Below are 20,390 nucleotides of genomic sequence, written 5' to 3'. Positions count from 1 at the left end.
GGATTTGATGTGGCCTGGTCATATGATGACTTCTTTGTTATGACATCACAAATGACAGAAGATTTTGAACATCATGTTGATTACGTAGTTTGAATAAAGGTTGCATGCATTGATACTTTCATTGTATTAATACAGAACCTAGATTTGCTTTATGAATAAAAAAGAAATGGACAATTTTCCCCTTCATGGGATTTGACCCTTTAACTGATTTGCTAAGCAGGTCAATAACTAGGGAGGCCACGAAGGGCAATGTTTGAAAAGTGTAAACAGAGACACATATGAATGATATATTACTTAAATTAAACACAATACCTTGCCTGTGAAATATATTAGTCATGGTGAAATCATTCCCTACTAAGCATCAATTCATCTGACAAAGCTGAACAGCAGATTTTACATTGTGAAACTAATGTTTTTTTACTAAACCTCAATATAAGTTATTTAACAACATCATGATATCAGATTATATTGTGAAATCACAGCAGTGTCTCCCAGGTCAGAGTGCGGTCCGGATGCTGGCTCTCGCATGCGCGCATTACATCACCTAGCTGGCGAGTGATTGGCTGTGATCAACTCTTCGGCCCGCCGCACAGCATCCACCGTGCGCCTCCTCCTCCTCATTGCCATCTAGAAACGAGAGGCAGTGGCGTGTCAAACCAGTGCCATCATTGTCGTAATCTTTGACATTGGACTGGTTGGCGCTATTCTGTCCTTTGGACGGGTGTCTCGTTTGGATGATGGCCGAAAGCGAGGCAGAAACGCCGAGCACACCGATTGAGTTTGAGAGCAAATACTTCGAATTTGATGGAGTGCGGCTGCCGCCCTTCTGCAGAGGGAAGATGGAGGAAATTGCTAATTTTTCCTTGAGAAGTAGTGACATATGGATCGTCACCTACCCTAAGTCAGGTAAACCAGCCTCTGCGTCACCTTTGCACGGTACTCGCTCAAGCTGCAGTTTGCTCTCCGCTGTAGTGACGAATGCGGGTTTCCGTATGATCATCAAAGTTTTTCATTGAAACACTTGACTCAGTGCAGAATTCCCATCAGTCGCACGATCCATCTTGGACCAGGTATCATTAGAGCCAGCCAGTGTTTCTTTAAATTGAATTAAGTGACGGTTATCTATTGTCTCTGCTCAGAGGCCTTTTTAAGCATCTCTGAGACTCCAACAGACTAAGTCAGACAAAGTCAGCCACGCGCCTCAGCTGGTTGCCAAAGGTGATGGGAGAAGTTATTTGTACTTCCAGCCTCACGGTCTTTGCGCAGCGCTGCTGCAGCCCGACTGTCGTACGGGATGCCCTGCTATGCGCCGGGGTGGGTCCGGTCATGTGATGGCTGTAGTGGGCAGATGATGCACAGAAAACGACAAAGTAATGTCTGACTGTTATGATGTAAATTATGTTTTGGTTCAGCATCATCTCAGGATAAAAAAAAAAACAAAAACATAAGTCTGTGGAGGAGAGTCAAGAAAGGTTGTTCAGGGTTAATAAGTGCATCTTGAGAAATGATAACATTGTGTTGGTACACCTGTGCCACTAAAAATAGGAAATTGTCTCTTTTCTATTACCATCAGGACACCATCCTGAACGGTTGCCTTACTAAGAAAGAAAAACAAATGCAGTCCTGAAACTGCAGCTTTTGGTCTCAATTTATGTTGGAACTTGGCCAGGACCCCTCTCCTTATTACACCACAGAAATAAAACACCTCTCTTAACTTTCTTCTTCAAATGTAATTGCAAGAATAGATATGCTATTATGATCAATATACTAATTGTTGCCTTGCTACCTATTGGCTACTGTAGCATACAGACACCTGTAGCAAATAGACACCTGTAATTGCTGTTCAAGAGCAGACATTTCTCCATGGAGACTGAAAGAGCTGTTTATATTCTACAGGGGCAGAGCTGAGTCACCAATATTGTCTCCTAATCAGCCCTATGTCTCCACAGCCTTATTCTCTATTCTGATAACCACATTGAGAGAGGGAAAATTCACAGAGAAAACGAGAGAGGGAGGATTCTTCTAGAGACCTCTTCACACCTGCAACAACATGTGATCATGTGGTCAGCTTTTAGTAAGTCTTTTTATATGTTAGACTGCATTTCCACTTGTGATTGCGTCACACTTCCTGCTCTATATGCAGATAAAAACATTCCCTTCAGAGGACTCAGTGGAGAAGATGGTCTGCCTGAGAATTCAGCAGAGTTGGTGGCCATTTAGAGGACTCAGTGAGTAGGGGGTCTGTCAGTAGAGTAGACGGTCCTTCAAATAGCACTTGAGAAGTCCTTATTACGTCCCAAGTGTATTTACACCTGAACTTGGAAGTATGATCCGATTACATGAGATGGATGTTAAATAGTGGTCAGAACAGTTCTTAGCAGGTTTTATCAAGATCTTTGTCTGAATGTTTGTCCTTCGAAGGATGTTCTTTGCTGCACACATATCACGGGGCAAAAGAACATTCCTGTCCAGTAAGCTGTAAACTAGTGGTGACTGAACTGAATATATTTTACAAATTCAATTACATGAACTAAATTTGCTTCTAGAAGCACCACTTTTCTCTTTGTTACCGTGTTTGTAATTTTCAGGTGCAGAAGAGAGAGAGCACATGCCAGGCCACATGGATGGGAGGCTGCAGAGCTATGATCCTATTGGCTCACCTGTTTCTGTCTTGGCCAATTGTATGAGGGCGATTCTGTCAGACAAAGGGGGGTAAGGATTGTGGAATTCCACTTAGAGCAGTTTTGATATAAGCCACATGCTCAGTCATTTTCCCTGCAAGTGGTGCAGCTCTGGACTGTAAAAGCATAAATCATAAGTTGTGGGGGGCAATGACCATAGAAGAAAACTTTTCCAAAATGATGACAAAACATACATCAATTCTACTGGTGAACATTACTCTCTCTGTTTGGTCATGGGGGTGATTCAGTCTGTGAGTGCAACTTGATGTCAACCTCTCCAGCCTTAGATAATAAGCTGGAAAATGCCATCAAGCTCTTAATAAACCAAGGACATGGAAATTAAGACATTGGCATTATTTAACAGGTAGGCAGACTCGAATAACCTCTACAGAAATCCATTGTGGGAAGTGTGGGATGAACTATGTTAAGAGATTTACCCCTCTCTGCTGCATCAGTTTGGACCTCACAATTAACACAGCTCTAAGGAATCCCATCCGAATAATAAGATGATCCTGTCAAACAAAAGTGCAACCTCACTGTAGGGATATTAATACTGTTGTCATAAAAGAAAACCAAAGTTTGAATTATCTTCTGTCTGGACTGTGCATTGGATGTATCCTCACTCTTTCCACCACATGTTGAAATGGCTACAAGGACTTGCACCCATCCCTGACGTTAAAATGTTTCGTGATCAAGTTTGGCTTAAAACCCAGTTCAACCAAAAGGTATTTGATTGAGACTGTGGTCTATACTCTGTGAAGACCAGTGTTGAACAACCAATTTCTATGGATATTATTTCAATTCAAAAGATACCCAGCTGAGGTTGTTGTTTGTGCGACATGCAGAAAAAATACACTGTAACTGATACTAATGTGAAGTTTCAGAACAAGGACAATTTCTCAAGACACATTCATCATATGATTTATTTGGCTTTATTACTCCAGGCTACGTGTGGTTCCTCCTCTAAGCTTGAAGCTTAAGCAGAACATTGGTAAGCTCCTTGGTAGTAAGAAAGCCTGGGTGACAAGACAACAGTAACTTTCAGAAGAAATCCATGGTTCATATTTACTCACTTAATGATACAGCTTTGGGACATCAGGTCTGAAGATTGGCAGTTCCATTTAGAGAAGGAAGATTGTCCTGTGAAAAATGAGTTCATGGGTCAGTCATGGGTCTATGGTAAGGGTGTAGACTAAAAAAGTGGACGAGAGACTCTGGGTCTGTAAAGTGAAGCCAATGCCAAAGTGCCTTAAACCTGCATTCTATCTAATGGCCATCACTGGTGACTCCACTGGTTGTAAAAAGAAGTCAGATTGTATTAAAGTCAATGTGAAAATGGCCCTGATTTTCACTTGATTTATAATCTCAATAAATGTTTTCCTAGAGGGTTTATGTCTCAGTCACAACTTCCAAATCTTCAATACAATATAGATAGATAGATGTACTTTATTGATCCCAAAATGGGAAATTCTCATGTCATAGCCGCAAGACACACTGTACATCAGGATAATAATAACAAAAAATATAAAAAATATGGAAAAAAGACAGACAGACAATAACTATAAAAATACAATGACAATGATATAAGGTGTGATAATTACAGTTGTTTTGTTTTTATATATCAGAGAGATGGGATTTTTTTCTGTCAGACAGATGAGTTATTGTACAGTGTGATGGCATGTGGCAGGAATGATTTCCTGTATCTGCCAGTTCAACAGCGGAGCTGTAACAGTCAAATATGATGTTTACATTTTAAAAGATGATGATATTAGAGGAAAATAGGCCATAAGCAGGAGACGGATTATGGCATGGCTACTATGTGAGTCATATTCTGCAAATGCAAAGGGGACAGGGCAGTGATGTAGTTTATTGAGAATCTACATCAGATGAGTGTTTGGGTGAATCCATGTGTCGCAAATGGAGTATGGCAAAGGAGTGAGTAAAGTTGAAATTAAGAATATATATTAAAATTGCCATTAATTCAAAAAGGTAACTGATCCATGAAAAGATCACTACCAAGGTCTTCTATGTAGGATTATTGTTTCACACACTCTCATGTCTGGCATTGGATGATTGCTTAGGGTGGGGGTTTGGTTGTTCTCATAACATGAAGAATTGAATGTTAACGAGTAAAGCTTAGGTCTCGGTGCTACTATGGCTGAATGGTCAGGGGTTTATATGGGTGTAGTGGACCAGGTCCCAGTTGAACTCTCAGTTGCTTGGATTATTTATTGCAGGCCTCTGCCCCACTCTTTTTCCCATATTTCCAGTCTCTCTCCGCTTTCCCGTCCAAATATACTACCAACCTCTACATTTTTATGTCTAAATTGGGATCAGTTTTTCTTCAAACTCTTAGGCAGCCAGAAGACTCAGGCTCCTCTCTTGCAGAACCTTCTCCCATTCTGATGTCAGATCAGGCTTCAAACTGTTCTCTGTGATGAAGCTAGTGCTGGCTCAGGCTCACTGTAATCCATCCTTAAATTATGCCATTATTGACTTAGATTGCAGGGGAGTTTGTTGCACTGAGCTCATCTTTGAATTCCAGCACCTGATGTAAGGAGTAACCATGTTTTGACGGGGAAGAAGACTGTACAATAAAAACACTACATGGTATTTGATCCTTATCAGATAATCCCTTTAGAGACTGATGGTGTGTTTAATCACCAAGTATTAATAAATCAGCAAAGTGCTAAGTGATCCTTCACATCTAATGTGCCAACACCAGCTGCCTGTTACCATCCAGTTGGTGCTGAGTTGCCTTCAGGCTGAATCCAAACAGGCTGGAAGAGATAAGAGGGGCTTCTGAGCTAGGTCAAAAAAGGTATGTTTGTGTGACCACTTAAATTCACTACTTCTACTAGTGTCCCACTTCATCATTGGTACTTTTACATCCAGGAAGGGTTTTCGCTGGTGAGTAGTGCAACAGGAAGTTTGAACTGTGTAGTATCCTTTTTATTTTTGTGTTATTTAGGCATCTGTTCACACAATTTCTGCTTTCTCTTTTCCTTTCCTACCATGCGAGTTTCCTTAACCTTTACTTTAACACTGTCTCCTCTCTCCTTTCACCCGTTTCCTCTGCCCTTGCAGGCACCAGCCTACTTCAGGAGGTTGTGTATTTAGTGAGCCAGGGAGCAGACCCTGACGAAATTGGCCTTATGAACATTGATGAACAACTTCCTGTTTTAGAATACCCTCAACCTGGTCTGGATATCATACAGGTACAGTATTGCAGCTGAATTCAGGTTAAAATTGATTAGCCAACCTAATTCATCAACTTTTACTTATACTTATAATGCAGATCAGTGTGAGCCTGTTTGAGATGTTTCATTTCTGATTTAATCTGGATGTCTTCCACATCAGTTCACATTTTCATTAAACCTCCAGGGTTTTGAGGTATTATGTCATTAACATTTCTTGTAAAATTGTAGTTCTTGGAAGTGGCTCAGGGGGGCTTTCAAACTGCTGAAATAAGTCTTGGGCCTAGACCACAGATTTAGAAGAATTAGTATGCCTAATGATAATGCCATGACTGAATGTTGTGATATCTAAGACCTCTCAATACTGCTTCAGTCATTCCAAGCCCAAAAACCTATAAAATGTTGGATGATGGTTGGTTGCCAGCACTACATAATTAGTTATCGCTCGTTGTCTGACGTTGCGACCCATATCCAACTAAGGGCTAACATTAATACAATGTCCACATAAAATTGGTTCAAGGTCAGTAAGCACAACAAGAATTCATACATAAGGCGCACCGGATTATAAGGTGCACATTTTTGAGAAAATTTAAGGATTTTAAGTGGGCCTTATTGTGCGAAAAATATGGTATGCATGTTGCTGGAGAGAAAAAATATTATCCAAAGAGGTTCACACACAGTTAGCCTCTTAGCAGAAATGATAAGTCTCACTGCTACACCAGAGAACTTTAGCAGCATAAGAGAATGTCAGAATAAGCATTAAAGTACTGACTCTTTCTTCAACAGGAGCTCACGTCTCCTCGTCTGATCAAAAGCCATCTTCCCTACCGATTCCTCCCAACAGCCATGCACAATGGAGAGGCCAAGGTCAGCTGCATTATCACTGCAGCCATAAAGCTTTCATCCCAAGATACAAATTGTGAAGTTTTCATAAAGTTGAGGCTGGTGTGACATTTAATGAAATGTTATGTTGTAATCCTTTTCGAATTTACGAATTTGATGCGCCTTTGACCATTAAATTAGTGTAATGTTTAATCTAGCCTGCTCACTGTCCAACATCTGGAAAGAATCACCTGATCTTGATTTTTTTACTACTTCAGCTAGTAGTGGAAGGTTCCTGCTTCTAGAACCTAAGCCGAGTTATTAGGGTTTTCTGTACTATCATCAGTTACCCTGTTGTTAGTGTGGTTTCTGCCCAAACACACAAGCACGCCAGAAAAAATTTTAAGTTGGCTATAATGTCAGTGCAACATATACAAATTCATGCATATGTGCATATATTTAATTTCTGTCTAAGAAATGTATGGAAACAGCGCTGCACAGGGCTAACATTATGCATGTGATTCCAGTGAGTACTACTATGGTTTTTTTCCAGGTGATCTACATGGCTCGGAACCCTAAGGACCTGGTGGTGTCCTATTACCAGTTCCACCGCTCTCTCAGGACCATGAGCTACCGGGGAACATTCCAGGAGTTCTGCCGGCGCTTTATGAATGACAAACGTAAATCTTGTCCAGTTTACTCTGTTAGGTCTTACAATAACTTCTTGTTGTTCATCCAGCATCTCTCTCTCTCTGTCTCTTTACTTCTCTCTCTCAGTGGGATATGGTTCCTGGTTTGAACATGTTCAGGAATTCTGGGAGCACCGTACAGACTCAAATATTTTATTCTTGAAATACGAAGACATGTACAAGGTAAGACAATGAGTTAGTGCAGTGGATCTCCGTGTGTGTGTGTGTATTGTACTTCTGTCTGTTTGTGCTGTGTTTAACCTCTATTCACTTTGAAGGAACTCTGCTACTTACTTCTTTATCTTTTGTGTAATTTCATTAACAATTTCAAGAAAGTATGGTTAGTGGTAGAAAAAAAATCATATAAATAGCTGAATACAACTACTCACAATGTAACGCATGGCCTCTGCTCTGAGACGTTCTTGGGCAGTGACCAGTGCTTGTGGCCTATTCAGCTCACAGTGTCTTAAGTGTTAGCTTGTTTTACAGGACCATACAGTATAAGGGAACATTTGATTCTAAATCAGGTCTGGGTTCTGTGTCAATACAGTGAAAGTGTCATAGGTCTCAGTCCACAGAGGAATGCTCATAGTACAGTATGTGTCAGAAACTGAGCCTTATAACTATCTGAAAAGTCTTCTTGAACTCTGTGATGTGACAACAAAGCAGTTGCTGTTCTGACCCATCCCCAAATTAGCCACCACTCAGGCAGGACTTGATTTTTCTCAATATTTGCATGAAATCTGCTATATTTTACAGAACACAGTAAGCTAGTAAAATTAGATTTTCTTATCTTCTCATCCGATTGGTTCACTGATTTGCTGTTACTTGATCTACAGAAAGAATCCTGAGATAGGAGATGTAAAACCACACTGATATGGTCTTATTGTTCTTAAAATACAGGAGAGTAACTAAAATTTGTTTATACTTGGTTTATAAACACATATAGCCTCAACTGAGGTTGAGCTGAGTATGTAAAACTGAAGAGTTCTATTAATTGTCTTCAAACATCAGCAGCTCCACATTTATCTTTTTTAGCCTAACTGTTATGGTCACAGTAGACTTCTGCAAAGTCAGATTACATATACATCCGGGGATGCTTCTCCTTCATTCACCTTGAGTGAATGTAGCCTTGGCCAGGAGGATTTGATGTCTTCAGGTGGTATCCACTGGTCACTGGCTGTTTCGGCCCTTAACCACAACAGCCTACCTGTGGCGGGCCGGCAGTGGTGGCCAAGTCACTGCCCATCTCCTCCTCCTGGCTTCCAGCTAACCTCCTCCCTCCTACTCCATAACCAGCACGAGGCTTTCTCCGCTGCCTCCCCCATCCTGCGAGCTGCAACCTTTCTGTCCCTCCCTCCCAGTCCGATGGCTGTGAACATTCTCCACACCGACTGGGCAGGAAACCCTCGACAGCCGACCTCAACAGGGAACAGCCATGCCTGCCATCCCTTCTCCCTACACTGGTGCAGAAGGTCCTGATACTTGGCACTTTTTCTCTCAAACGCCTGCTCACACCCCTCTTCCCATGGGACAGTAAGTTCTATGAGGATGATCTTCTTCGCCTCTTCTGACCACAGTACCACATCCGGCCTCAGGGATGTCTGGACAAACTGCGGGAACTTCAGCCTTCCCCCCAGGTCGACCTTCATTTCCCAGGATTGGGCCTTTTGCAGTAGACTGGGTTTTGCTGTAACTGTGGTTGGTGGCTTTCCCCCTTCCCTTACAAACTGGATTGCTGTGGCCTTTAGATGTTTCTGCCGTTTCTTCTTCCTCTCCTGCTCAAGGGTGTCAGCAAGTGTCATGAGCACCTTGTCATGGCGCCACCTGTACCTTCCTTGGGCAAGTGCGGTTTTACACCCAGACAGGATGTGTGCCATGGTTCCTTTCTCCCCACAAAGCTTGCACAGTGGGCTGTCAGTCAGTCCCCACCTGTGCAAGTTTGCTGGGGTTGGGAGTGTGTCATACACTGAGCGCAGTAAAAAGGAAATGCGAAATGGTTCCAGCCTCCATAGGTCTGCCCAAGTAATCTTCCGCTTGGGGACGTCCCACTTGGTCCAGGCTCCTTGGGAAGATAGCGCCACAGCCTTTGACCTTCGCCCTTCCTCCTCCAGACTTCTAACCTCCTCCTGGATCATTGCTCTTCTGTCCCTGGTTCCTGCTTTGCTCCACTGCTGGAAATGGGCTGCTCCAAGACCCTGCCTTCCTATGCACGGTGCTCCGATGATGTCACGGATCTTCAGCATGCTCTCTGCTTGTGCGACCGCTGACTCAGCTCCCCACTTGCGGCCGGATCTCGTGGTGATCCCGGCATGTTTGATTTGGTCATCGTGGGAGTCTCTGTAGGTCATAACGACTCGGCACTTGGCAATCTTAAATTCCTCGACCACGGACGTCAGAGGAAGTTGAAGTTGTCCCGATCTGATGTACAGGCCTACTGAGGTGAAGCTTGGAGGAATCCCCAGCCACTTCCGGAGATACTTGTTGATTTTTCTCTCCATTCCTTCCACGCTTGTCATCGGGGCTTCATACACAGTCAGTGACCATGTGAGTCTTGGCAGCAGTCCATGTTGATAGAGCCACGCTTTAAATTTCCCTGGCAGTCCTGACTTCTCGATTCTCCTCAACCATTCCTCTGTCTGCTTCTCCATATTGACGATGTTGTTGTGATCGGCCAGTGATTTGTCAAACCACTTTCCGAGACACTTGATGGGATTTTCCTCTAATGACGGGATCAGTTCCTCTTGCACATGCAGCCTAAACTTGTTGGTCAATTTCCCATTTCTGATCACCATGCTACGGGATTTCTTTGGTTTGAACTTCAGTCTGGCCCATGTTGCCACATGGTCCAGAGCTGCTAGCACCCATCTCGCCTCCACATGGGTCCTGGTTGTCACAGTAAGGTCATCCATGTAACCCCTTATTGAGGGTTGTTGAATGCCTGACTCCATCTTTGGACCCTTTGCCTCCTTTGCTGCAGCCGTAATCAGCAGATTCATTCCCATGACAAAAAGGATGGGGGAGATTGTGCATCCAGTCACTATGCCCTTTTCTAGGCTCTGCCACCGAGTTGTAAAATGGGCCGCCTTGAATCGCATCTGGATCCCTCCAAAGTAGCTGGTGATCATTCCCTTGATGTGTTGCGGGATGTGGTAGTGGTCTAGTGCTGCATGGATTAGGGCATGAGGAATGGATCCATAGGCGTTGGCCAGATCAAGCCAGACTACTGTCAGGTTGCCATTTCTGGTCTTGGCCTCGCGGATCATCTGGGTAAGAACACCCGTGTGTTCCAGGCATCCGGAAAAGCCAGGTATTCCGCCTTTCTGGATAGCCGTATTGATGTATTTGTTGTCCGTCATGTAAGAGGTCATCCTTTTGGCCAATACAGAAAAGAAGATTTTTCCTTCCACACTTAGTAGAGATATGGTTCGGAATTGCTCAATGGTTGAGGAGTTCTCTTCCTTTGGTACAAAGCATCCTTCTGCCCTCTTCCAGCACGATGGAATGGCACCCTTTCTCCAAATTCTTCGGAACAGCTTCCACATCCTCCGAAGGAGCATTGGGCACTTTTTATATACCTTGTAGGGTATACCGCTGGGGCCGGGGGCAGATCCTGTTCTGGCCTTCCTCACTACCTCCTGGACTTCTTTCCACGTTGGATCATTGGTATCGAGTTCCTTTTCTGGGGCCTCTACGCTGCTGATGGTTGGGTTACCTTCCAGGCGCTGGTTCCTGAAGATGTCATTGTGAGTCTCCTCCAGGAATGCCTCCACCTCTTCTCTCGGGCTGGTCAGCTTCCCAGATTTTGTCTCACCTAGAAGAGTTCTGGTGAATTGGAAAGGGTCTTTGATGAACTGGGCCCGTTTCTTCTCTCTGTCCCTATTTTTCTTCCGTAACCACTCTGCCCTTCTGAGTCTGCGTAAGCGATCCCGGATTTGACTCGTCAGGTCCTTGAGGCCTTCCCTTTCCTCCATTGGGGCTTTTTTGAATTGTCTGGATAGTGCCTTAATTTCTCCCCTCATGCGCTTGATTTCTCTCTCTCTTCTGCTAGGCTGATGTACAGACTTACTTTCCACTTTCTTCTCCTCTACTCCAAACCGCTCCCTTGCCAGGTTATAGGTTATCGTTGTAAGAGTGCTAACTTTCTGCTCGGCTGTTCCCGCCCGTGTGGCTTCTAGTATCTTGTCGAGGTCTTGGGTGTGGTTGGCTCACTGGATTGGCATCAGGTTCGTCCCTCCTGCGGTCTTGAGGTAACTCAGGTGCTGAGAGATCTCCGGTACTGTGGGGTTGATCCTGCCTGGAGTCATAACATTCTTTGTTCCTGTTGTCTAAAGAAAGTGGTTATCTTGTTTAAAACAAGATCATTCTCCAGTTACCTGTATCGTGTGAAAATTGATGTCACAGGTTCTGACCAAATAGACACATTATGAGTCAACATATGGAAAAAATAATGACTAAATATGTCATTATCATTGTGAGTTATAATTGTTAACCAAAAGAATTATATTACAAATCTACTTTCCAATAATAATGGTCCATTATAAATTGACAGGGAATGGAGAAAGTTTTTTTGTACCACTCTCAAATTGGTTTGCTCACATTCTAAGAAAACCCCAATGTTGCAGCTACATTATCTGTTCTTAAAATTTTCACAAGGTCCACATAGCTTTCACATTGTAAATAGGCTTCTTTAAGAATGGATTTTTTTTAACTAATGGGAGACAGTTATTATAACTGTCCTCACTAAAAGTTGCTGCAGGCAACATATTTTTCATCTGTACAACCAGCTTAACATTATATTATCCATACTGGATAATAACATATTATTTTCCATTATTATTATCCAGTATTGTATCCTCCAAGGAACATGCAGGTGGTTGTTTTAGATTTAATTACAGAAAATATGCCATTTGTAATATTGTGAAAAATGCAAAAATACATACAAGTACATTTTGCCAGTACTACATAATATCGCTAATACATCAGTAAAGAAAGATAATTTACCAAAAGAACCTGTGCCATCATCGAAAAGAATGTACTCAAACCCAAAGATAGGAACATCATTGATTCAGTAGCACATAACAGCCTGCAAATACAAACTTAGCAAAATATATCTTATTTAAATGCAACTTTCCCACATTCTCTTACATAATGTGGTAAGCATGAAACATTCATGCTAGTTCGTGGACTTTAAGGCACACTCATCGAACACAGGAGGGAGAAGAGCTTTCTGTACACTATTTACTGTTGACTATAAACTGTATGTTGCTCGTCAATGCGGCTATATGAAATCATCACCAGGAGGTACTAAAGTACATACAAAAGAAATTAAAAAACTGATTCCAATAGACCCCTTCGAGTGCAATGTCACAGAAATATGCACACGCAGCTTGGGGCCAGAAAATCACTGAACTCTCCAAAAGTCTATGGGAGAACGTCACTTTGCGTAAGCTCTAACTGGACAGCTAAATGTTTAAGGGTCAATCCGTTGCTCTAATTTAACTAAACACACAATAAATAATAAAGATATGTGCTGTTTTGGTTGCTGTTCTGTGAAGTTTCTCTTGTATGTATGACTTTCCTGGATTCTGACTGGGCAAAGCCATTGTCAATCAACATCCCAATCGGAATTTAAATAAACGGAGGTGGTTTCTTCTTTGAAAGGAAGTAAGGTAATTTATTTTGGTATATTTTTTTCCTAATATGAAATCATTAATATAATGGAAGCTGTTATTTTTTTTATACTTGTCTCCCAATGTCATATGGTCTTCTCTCCAATTAAAAGTAAAAGCCTAATGAAAACAGACTAGGCCTTTACATAGTTTTTGTCTTTGATAAGGTGCTTGAATCAATCCAACAAAATCTGTCAAGAGGATTTAAAGGAAGACTTAACACAATAATAAGATTAGGAGTTCATTTAAATTAATGAAAAACCTAATAATATGTGTACATCTATGCTATGGCGTCTATGTAAGGTGGATCATGAAGTAAAGCATGAAGCAAAGCATCATTCATTTTATACTTGTCTCCAAATGTCATATGGTCTTCTCTCCAATTAAAAGTAAAAGCCTAATGAAAACAGACTAGGCCTTTACATAGTTTTTGTCTTTGATAAGGTGCTTGAATCAATCCAACAAAATCTGTCAAGAGGATTTAAAGGAAGACTTAACACAATAATAAGATTAGGAGTTCATTTAAATTAATGAAAAACCTAATAATATGTGTACATCTGTGCTATGGCGTCTATGTAAGGTGGATCATGAAGCAAAGCATCATTCATTTGAATCATACATGAGGTTCCTTATTTGTCTGGGTTTACCCCATGTTTATATATTTAGCCGATGCTTTTAGATGCCAAATATGGATCTCATAAAAATGTGTCACTTCATCAGACAACAAAATAACTGGCCCTCACCTATTATTACAAAAGCTGGAACATTTCTGACTTTAAGAAAACAAGCTTATGACTGTACAGGTCTGATTTTTTTTTTTTTTTTTGGTATTTCCATTATAAATCAAATATATTCACAACAGATGATGTGAAGGAGGCAGTGAACATAGTTGGTCAGTTGACCGCAGAAACATATATTTCTCAACAATTCAAAGAATTGCCAATGGTGCTCTGTGTCTGTTTTCTGTATAGCTAACTGTGCTGGCATCTAAGCCACAACTATATACATTGATGAAATGCCTGTACTTATTTATTGCTGCTTTAATAACACATAGTTAAGCATTTAAAAAGGTGTGTGCTTTTTTGGTGAGAATGTTAAAAAAAGAAAGATGCTGTTTTTGATATTACATACATATGATATGACATACTGATAAGATGGAGTGATGCTTTCATAGATTTTTCATTCCTTTCCTCTTAGGATCTGGGAACGCTGGTGGAGCATTTAGCCCGGTTCCTGGGTGTGTCCTGTGACAAGGCTCAGCTGGAGGGAATGGTGGAGAGCTGCAACCAGCTCATTGAGCAGTGCTGTAACTCGGAGGCATTGTCCATTTGCAGGGGTGAGTGGGAGAGGATAGAAGAGGAAAAGCATGACACTCCTATGTACCTCTGGTTTGGTAGCCAGATAGAGTTATGAGTTTCTGGGTAATATCTGACTACTAAGGAGCATCTCATGTGTCCTACTGTCACTGCATCTGACATCCATTTTTTTTCTTGTAATTTTATAGCTAGTGTCCATGATGCACCTTTAATTTGTCCCCTATGTAATACATGAGTTAATTATTGCTATGGAATTTTGTCCCATATTAATTCTTTTCAAATTTCCAGTTTCACATTTTTCTAAATTTTTCTGTAATTAACTTACATCTCCTTTAGAACTGTTTCATCATACCTGAATCAAATATTAAATATCAAATATCGAATATTTTTGCAACTGACAAATGTCAAGCAGCCTGAAGACAAAAAGACTTCTACAGGGGTCAATATTTGTCTATCAATGGAACATTAATATACCTCAATTAGATTGACACATTAGTCTTTTTCATATTACAAGCTCTTATTATGACTTTCAGTTCACTTCTTTGCCTGATTTCTTTTAGTTATTTTTTATTTTATTTATTAAATAGATACAAGACATAGTCCCAATGCCAAGGGTTCCTACTGCATTGGTGTCGTGATGTCCCACACTTTAAGTCTCCAGTTCATCCGTCCATCCATTGTCTATACCAGTGGTTCTCAAATGGGAGTATGCGTACTGCTGGGGGTACGAGAGATTTTTTTTACATATATGTTAAAAATCAATTCAGAGGTTCTTTAAAAAATATTAAATAATAAATATGTCTCCTTTATACCAGGATGGTATGACCCAACCTGGTATGCTTTATTTGGCATCGCCATGACAAAACATGCATATCATGTTGGTAATCCACAGCGTCACAGCATTTGCCTACCTGCCACCAAAAATGACCAAGCTTCTCAGTGAAGCAAAACCCCAAGTTCCTCACTAAAATAATGCAATCCCCAGTGTCAACAGTTTGTGAGTTTGAAATACAAGTCTGATATTGATCCTGAAAGAAGAGATATTAGATGCAATATTAATTTTTTGTGAACATTTCTGTGCACAAATATGATTTTTTGTGTTTATGCGATTATTAAAAATTTTGTTCCTGAATTCAGTTTAAGAACAGATCTTTATTATTAACTTAAAATACTTTAAGTTGATGATTATTATTATATATACAGTTCTTTATTTATAACTAAGTTAATTATTTCTTTTTTTACAAGTCCTTATTTATTTTTATATACTTCTATTTCAATATAATGTAATGCCATATTTTGCACAGTTGCAAAGTTTCAAAAAAATCAGACACTGATGACAGTCTTTTTCTTTTTTTCTTTTTTTTTTAACCCAAAAACTCAGCTGAAAAAAATATTTAGAGGGTGTACTTCACTGAAAAAAATAACCACTGTTCTCAGTAATCAATCGATATAAACAATGCTGCCATAATATACCAGTTAAAGTGTTTCTCACATACATACAATTACAATGACTCATCAGCAGGACAGACTGTCTTGACATATTAAAAGTATGGTTTATGGTGGCCATTATTCATGTTTTTGAATATTAACGAGTATGTATAATGCTGTACATGGATATGATACTTTAAGATTGTAGTATCACCATATCACTAAATGTTGCAGCACAGATTCAATTTCAACCACCAGACCTAGTCTGTTTTTGGGTTTCTTTCTGATACATTTACATGATTCCCTGATTTATTCCAATTTCTTTGAAGGGTTTATGCCATCATACATGCTTTGAATTTGATGTTTGATGGTTTCTATCATGTGTTTTTTGTTATTTAATCCCCATATATTTTGTTGTTGTTGTTTTGTTGTTGTTGTTCAGTGCATGGCAATCTCTTGTCTGGTGTGCTGTAACACAAAGCTGGCACTCTGTGATCTGTCTCACACATCACAACAGGTAAGTCACAGCCTCATGATAAGGCTATATCCACTGCAGCTGGAAAACGTCAAACCATGTCTTATGGTGTATGTATACAATCTGCCAGATGCATCATCTGAATCCATCTGGGGTTAAGAGCAATGCCACCATCAAAGTCCAAGACAGATAAAAGATGTTGGACAAAAATGTGTTTTGTTTGTTTTATTTGAAAGTTCAGTCTGTCAGTAGTATCAGTATAATAGTTGACTCAACATTTCTGTCAGCAAGGCTCTGTTATCGGAATTTTGCTATCAGAGATTTTTCACTGGAATTTTGTTAATGGTAGCAGGACTTTATTCACAGGGGGCGCTGTAACCAGTAGCAAGACTTTGTTAGCTCAATTATGTTACCAGGACTATTGCATGTCCTGGACCCCTTGAAAGAGGAGGGAGGATGGTTACCCTGCCTGGAAGAAGCCTGGGGTTCACATCTCGAGCCAGGCCTGGACAGAGGGCCCATCAGTGAGCACCTCATGGCCGGGTCTGCCATGGGTCCCAGAAATCACTGGGGTTGGTGACAGCGAGGAGCCTTGGCGACCCAGACTTGGGCGACAGAGACTGGCTTTGGGGCTCTGGGCTCTTGTGTGTGAGGTAGAGAGCTACTGGTTAGATCTGGTGGGTCTTACCTCCATGCTTAGCCTTGGCCCTGGATCCAAAATCCTGGATAGGGGCTTTATGTTATTCTTCAAAGGAGTTACCAAGGGCATGAGGTGCCAGGCAGGTGTGGGGATACCCACTGGTCCCTGCCTGGGCATCACCATGTTGGAATTTACCCCAGTGAACCAGAAGGTCGCCTCCCTACACGTGAAGGCGGAGGGGACAACTCTTACTGCTGTCTGTGCATGTGAACTGAACAGCAGTTCTGAGTATTCTGCCTTCTTTGAGACCCTGGTTGGTGTGCTGCATAGAACACCATGTTCGAATATAAGGATGCTCATAAGTGTACTTGATACCAGAGGAACACCAAAAACCTATGTTTATGTAACTTGTAGTGTCACCCTCTGACAAGTTCTCTGATAGGCATTACTGTTTTTTCATAAGTTGCCCTAGTTTGAGTGCTTTATGGAGCCAAAAATTCACTTGTTTTGGGCACTCTGTTTCTGCTCTAAGGCAGTTGTCCCAGCAACCCTGGATCTTAAGACAATAGGTATGTGTGTGGGCTGCAGGTGTTGACTCCTCTGATAGGAGAGCAATTTATCAACTGGCATAGACATACAGACACACACAGACTCGCCAACACATAGACACACTCACCCGGAAATGGTTAAGTCCATGTTTTTAAAGCCATACAGTGACAGACAGTCATATAAACACAAACAAATGTAGACAAACTTGGACATTGTTAAAGTCCATTTATTTGATTTTGTTCCTACATAACTGTGGGACAGACACACAAAGACACACACACACATACATAGACAAACACAGATAGGAATAAAGTTCATGTAGTTCCCTTTGTTCATACATGACTGTGGGACAGACACACAGACGCACCCCTCCCCTAGCATCACACCCCAAAAGGGGATTGTTTGTATAAAAGAATGTGTTTAGGAAATGCTGGAAATGTGCTATCATTACTGTATTTAAAAATTTGGTATACACCGATGTGCATTGGAATTTGGTGTAGCCATCTTCCTATTTCAATGTTATTATTTTGTCTTTACTCTCACTTTAATGTTTGCTCAATACAACTTGTATTTTATGATCTGTTTAAATCATGATCAGCTACATACCTGTAGTTCACACCTATGCACTCTACCCACTACTCCAGTTTTTAACATGTTCAGGTTGCTTGGACACTTGTATGATGCAGGTGAGTTAGGATGTTGTCATCCAGCTGTTCTGACCTCTGACTAACTGTTTGTCTTTACTGCAGGCCGTGTGGGTTTGTGGAAAGACATCTTCACAGTCTCTATGAATGACAAGTTTGATACGGTATACAGACAGAAGATGGGCAAGTCCGGCCTGACCTTTGACTTCTGCCTGTGAAGTCCACCCCACATTGCCCTCCCCATTCTGCATCCCTCCTCCCCTTTTAATGCTGTTGACAAGTGCACACCCTACATCTCTACATCTCCTACCAATGAATCAAACAATTAAACAATGAATCACACTGATGTTGCATCTGACGGATGAGAGGTGGTCAAAGTTGCAGAGGTTGTCCTCATGAGTTGTCATTTTAGTAAGCTTTTTCATTCATCTAGCAGCAGAAAGACGTTGGTGAGAACGTTTCATACTGTGATCACCTTGTTTAAATCATGCTGACTTCTAACATTTCTTGGTGTGGTTCCTAACTAGAGGTGGACTCCATGGTGGACTCTCAGATGCTATTTTATGTAATGACATGGCGGGTTCACAAGGCCTTTCAATCCCTCCACCACCAGGAGGTGATCCTCCTCGGCTTGATCTCTGCCAACAACTTCTATTGTTTCACATTAGCACTGTTGGTTCAGATATCTGAATTAGATGCCTGGAATACTCACTGTAAGAATGGGAGGAGATCCTAGGGAGACCCTGAATGTCCTGGAAGGATTGCAGATATTGTTTGTCCTGACATTGCTGTTGTTGCTCTGGGAGAGCTCAAGGCACTAATGATGGGGATGTGCAGTAGGTTAACTTTCAGGCTAAATTCTAATGCATGGGTGTAAAGCAGAGGTGTCCAAATCCGGTTCTGGAGGGCCACTGTCCTGCAGGTTTTAGATGTATACTGCTCCAACACACCTTATTCAAATGAGTGACTCTTTATCAGACCTCAGCAGAGCTTGATGACGAGCTAATTATTTGAATCAGGTGTGTTGGAGCAGGAAGCATCTAAAATGTGCACGACAGTAGCCCTCCAGACCTGATTTTAACACCTCTGGTCTAAGGAGTGATGAAGAAGCCAGGCCAGGCAGAAAGATCTCATCAGTAATATAAACAAAGTGTGAGGGCCCAGATACAACTTCCTGATTCGATTTTGGTTATCATCCCGGAGGCTCGTGAAGTTTTAAGTAAAACGTCTTTTGGGATGTACAGCAAAGTCCATTTAATCTCATTCCACTCCTCATGTTGACATGTGACTCACGTCACATACATTCAAAACTTTCATCACATTTATGTTTCTTAATATGATGTCAGTTACCTCTTAAGTCAATATCATCTTGAGGATTCGCTTTCTCAGATGTTAAAAGTCATATATGCTCCTACTGTTCCACTATAACTGCCCCACATAATCTTTATTTTCACTAGTAGGAGGTTGGAGATGGTGTTGGGGACTCTGATAATGAAGAGGTGGCCATTCAGATTCTGACTGTCTAAATTCAATAATACATTAATTACAGCAGCTTTAAATTATAATTAGAGTTACCTTGTGAGTGAAGAAATGTGGATGCTTAGACTTGGCATTCAGCCAAAAAATAACCTCATGTAGCCTCAGTCATCTGATGCTGGTGGTTATTACACAAGACACATGGACTCAGTGGGTCCTTCCACACTTAATGCTTTCTGAGAGCACTGTGGAATACATCTTTTGTCTGGAATCAACTACATCAACCATGCTTGCCGCTGCTGCGATGTGTTTATGCGACTGAGTTTACAGAAACCAACAGCTCAGAGTCACAGAGAGATTGGAGAGCTCCATGAGCTCTTCTTACACAGTGTGTGTCTGCAAGAGAGCATGCATCTGAGAAAAGTTGACAGATTTTCTCATCAAATTCAACCTCTTGACAGTGACTTTTAAAGGCCACCATGTGTGAAAAACAATGGCTATCAGACGTGTTTTCCTGTTTATAGCTTTTGCTCATGCACTGTCTGACCACTCACTGAGAGTCTTAAGAGCTACTTAGATTCAGAGCTTGACTCAGAGTAAAGGTAAAATGTGTGAATACCTGTGTTACTTAGCTAGTTGCCACTGTTGTCATCCCTCACTACACGTATCACAAATAGGCACCTGAACCACACCTGTCCAGAAGTAAACTGATCTGGTCATGTGAGAATTTACACTAAAGATGTTTCATTGAAACCCTTTATTATTTCAACATTTGTTAAGAATGCATTAAATGCATTCAGT

At 41.2% G+C, this 20,390-nt stretch overlaps 1 protein-coding gene across 1 annotated transcript; it reads left to right on the top strand.

The window, feature by feature from the left end:
- The first annotated feature begins 737 nt into the window (after positions 1–737).
- On the top strand, positions 738–18,331 carry sult4a1 (sulfotransferase family 4A, member 1). The gene is made up of 7 exons (XM_029495538.1): positions 738–906; positions 5,769–5,899; positions 6,665–6,745; positions 7,254–7,380; positions 7,478–7,572; positions 14,259–14,397; positions 18,219–18,331. Exons 1-7 carry the CDS (start codon positions 738–740, stop codon positions 18,329–18,331), a joined length of 855 nt encoding a protein of 284 aa, XP_029351398.1.
- The last annotated feature ends 2,059 nt before the right edge of the window (positions 18,332–20,390 follow it).

This window comes from Echeneis naucrates, chromosome 23 (genome assembly GCF_900963305.1).
Source record: "Echeneis naucrates chromosome 23, fEcheNa1.1, whole genome shotgun sequence".
Taxonomy (NCBI): domain Eukaryota; kingdom Metazoa; phylum Chordata; class Actinopteri; order Carangiformes; family Echeneidae; genus Echeneis; species Echeneis naucrates.
This window is presented reverse-complemented; position numbering and strand designations above follow the sequence as displayed.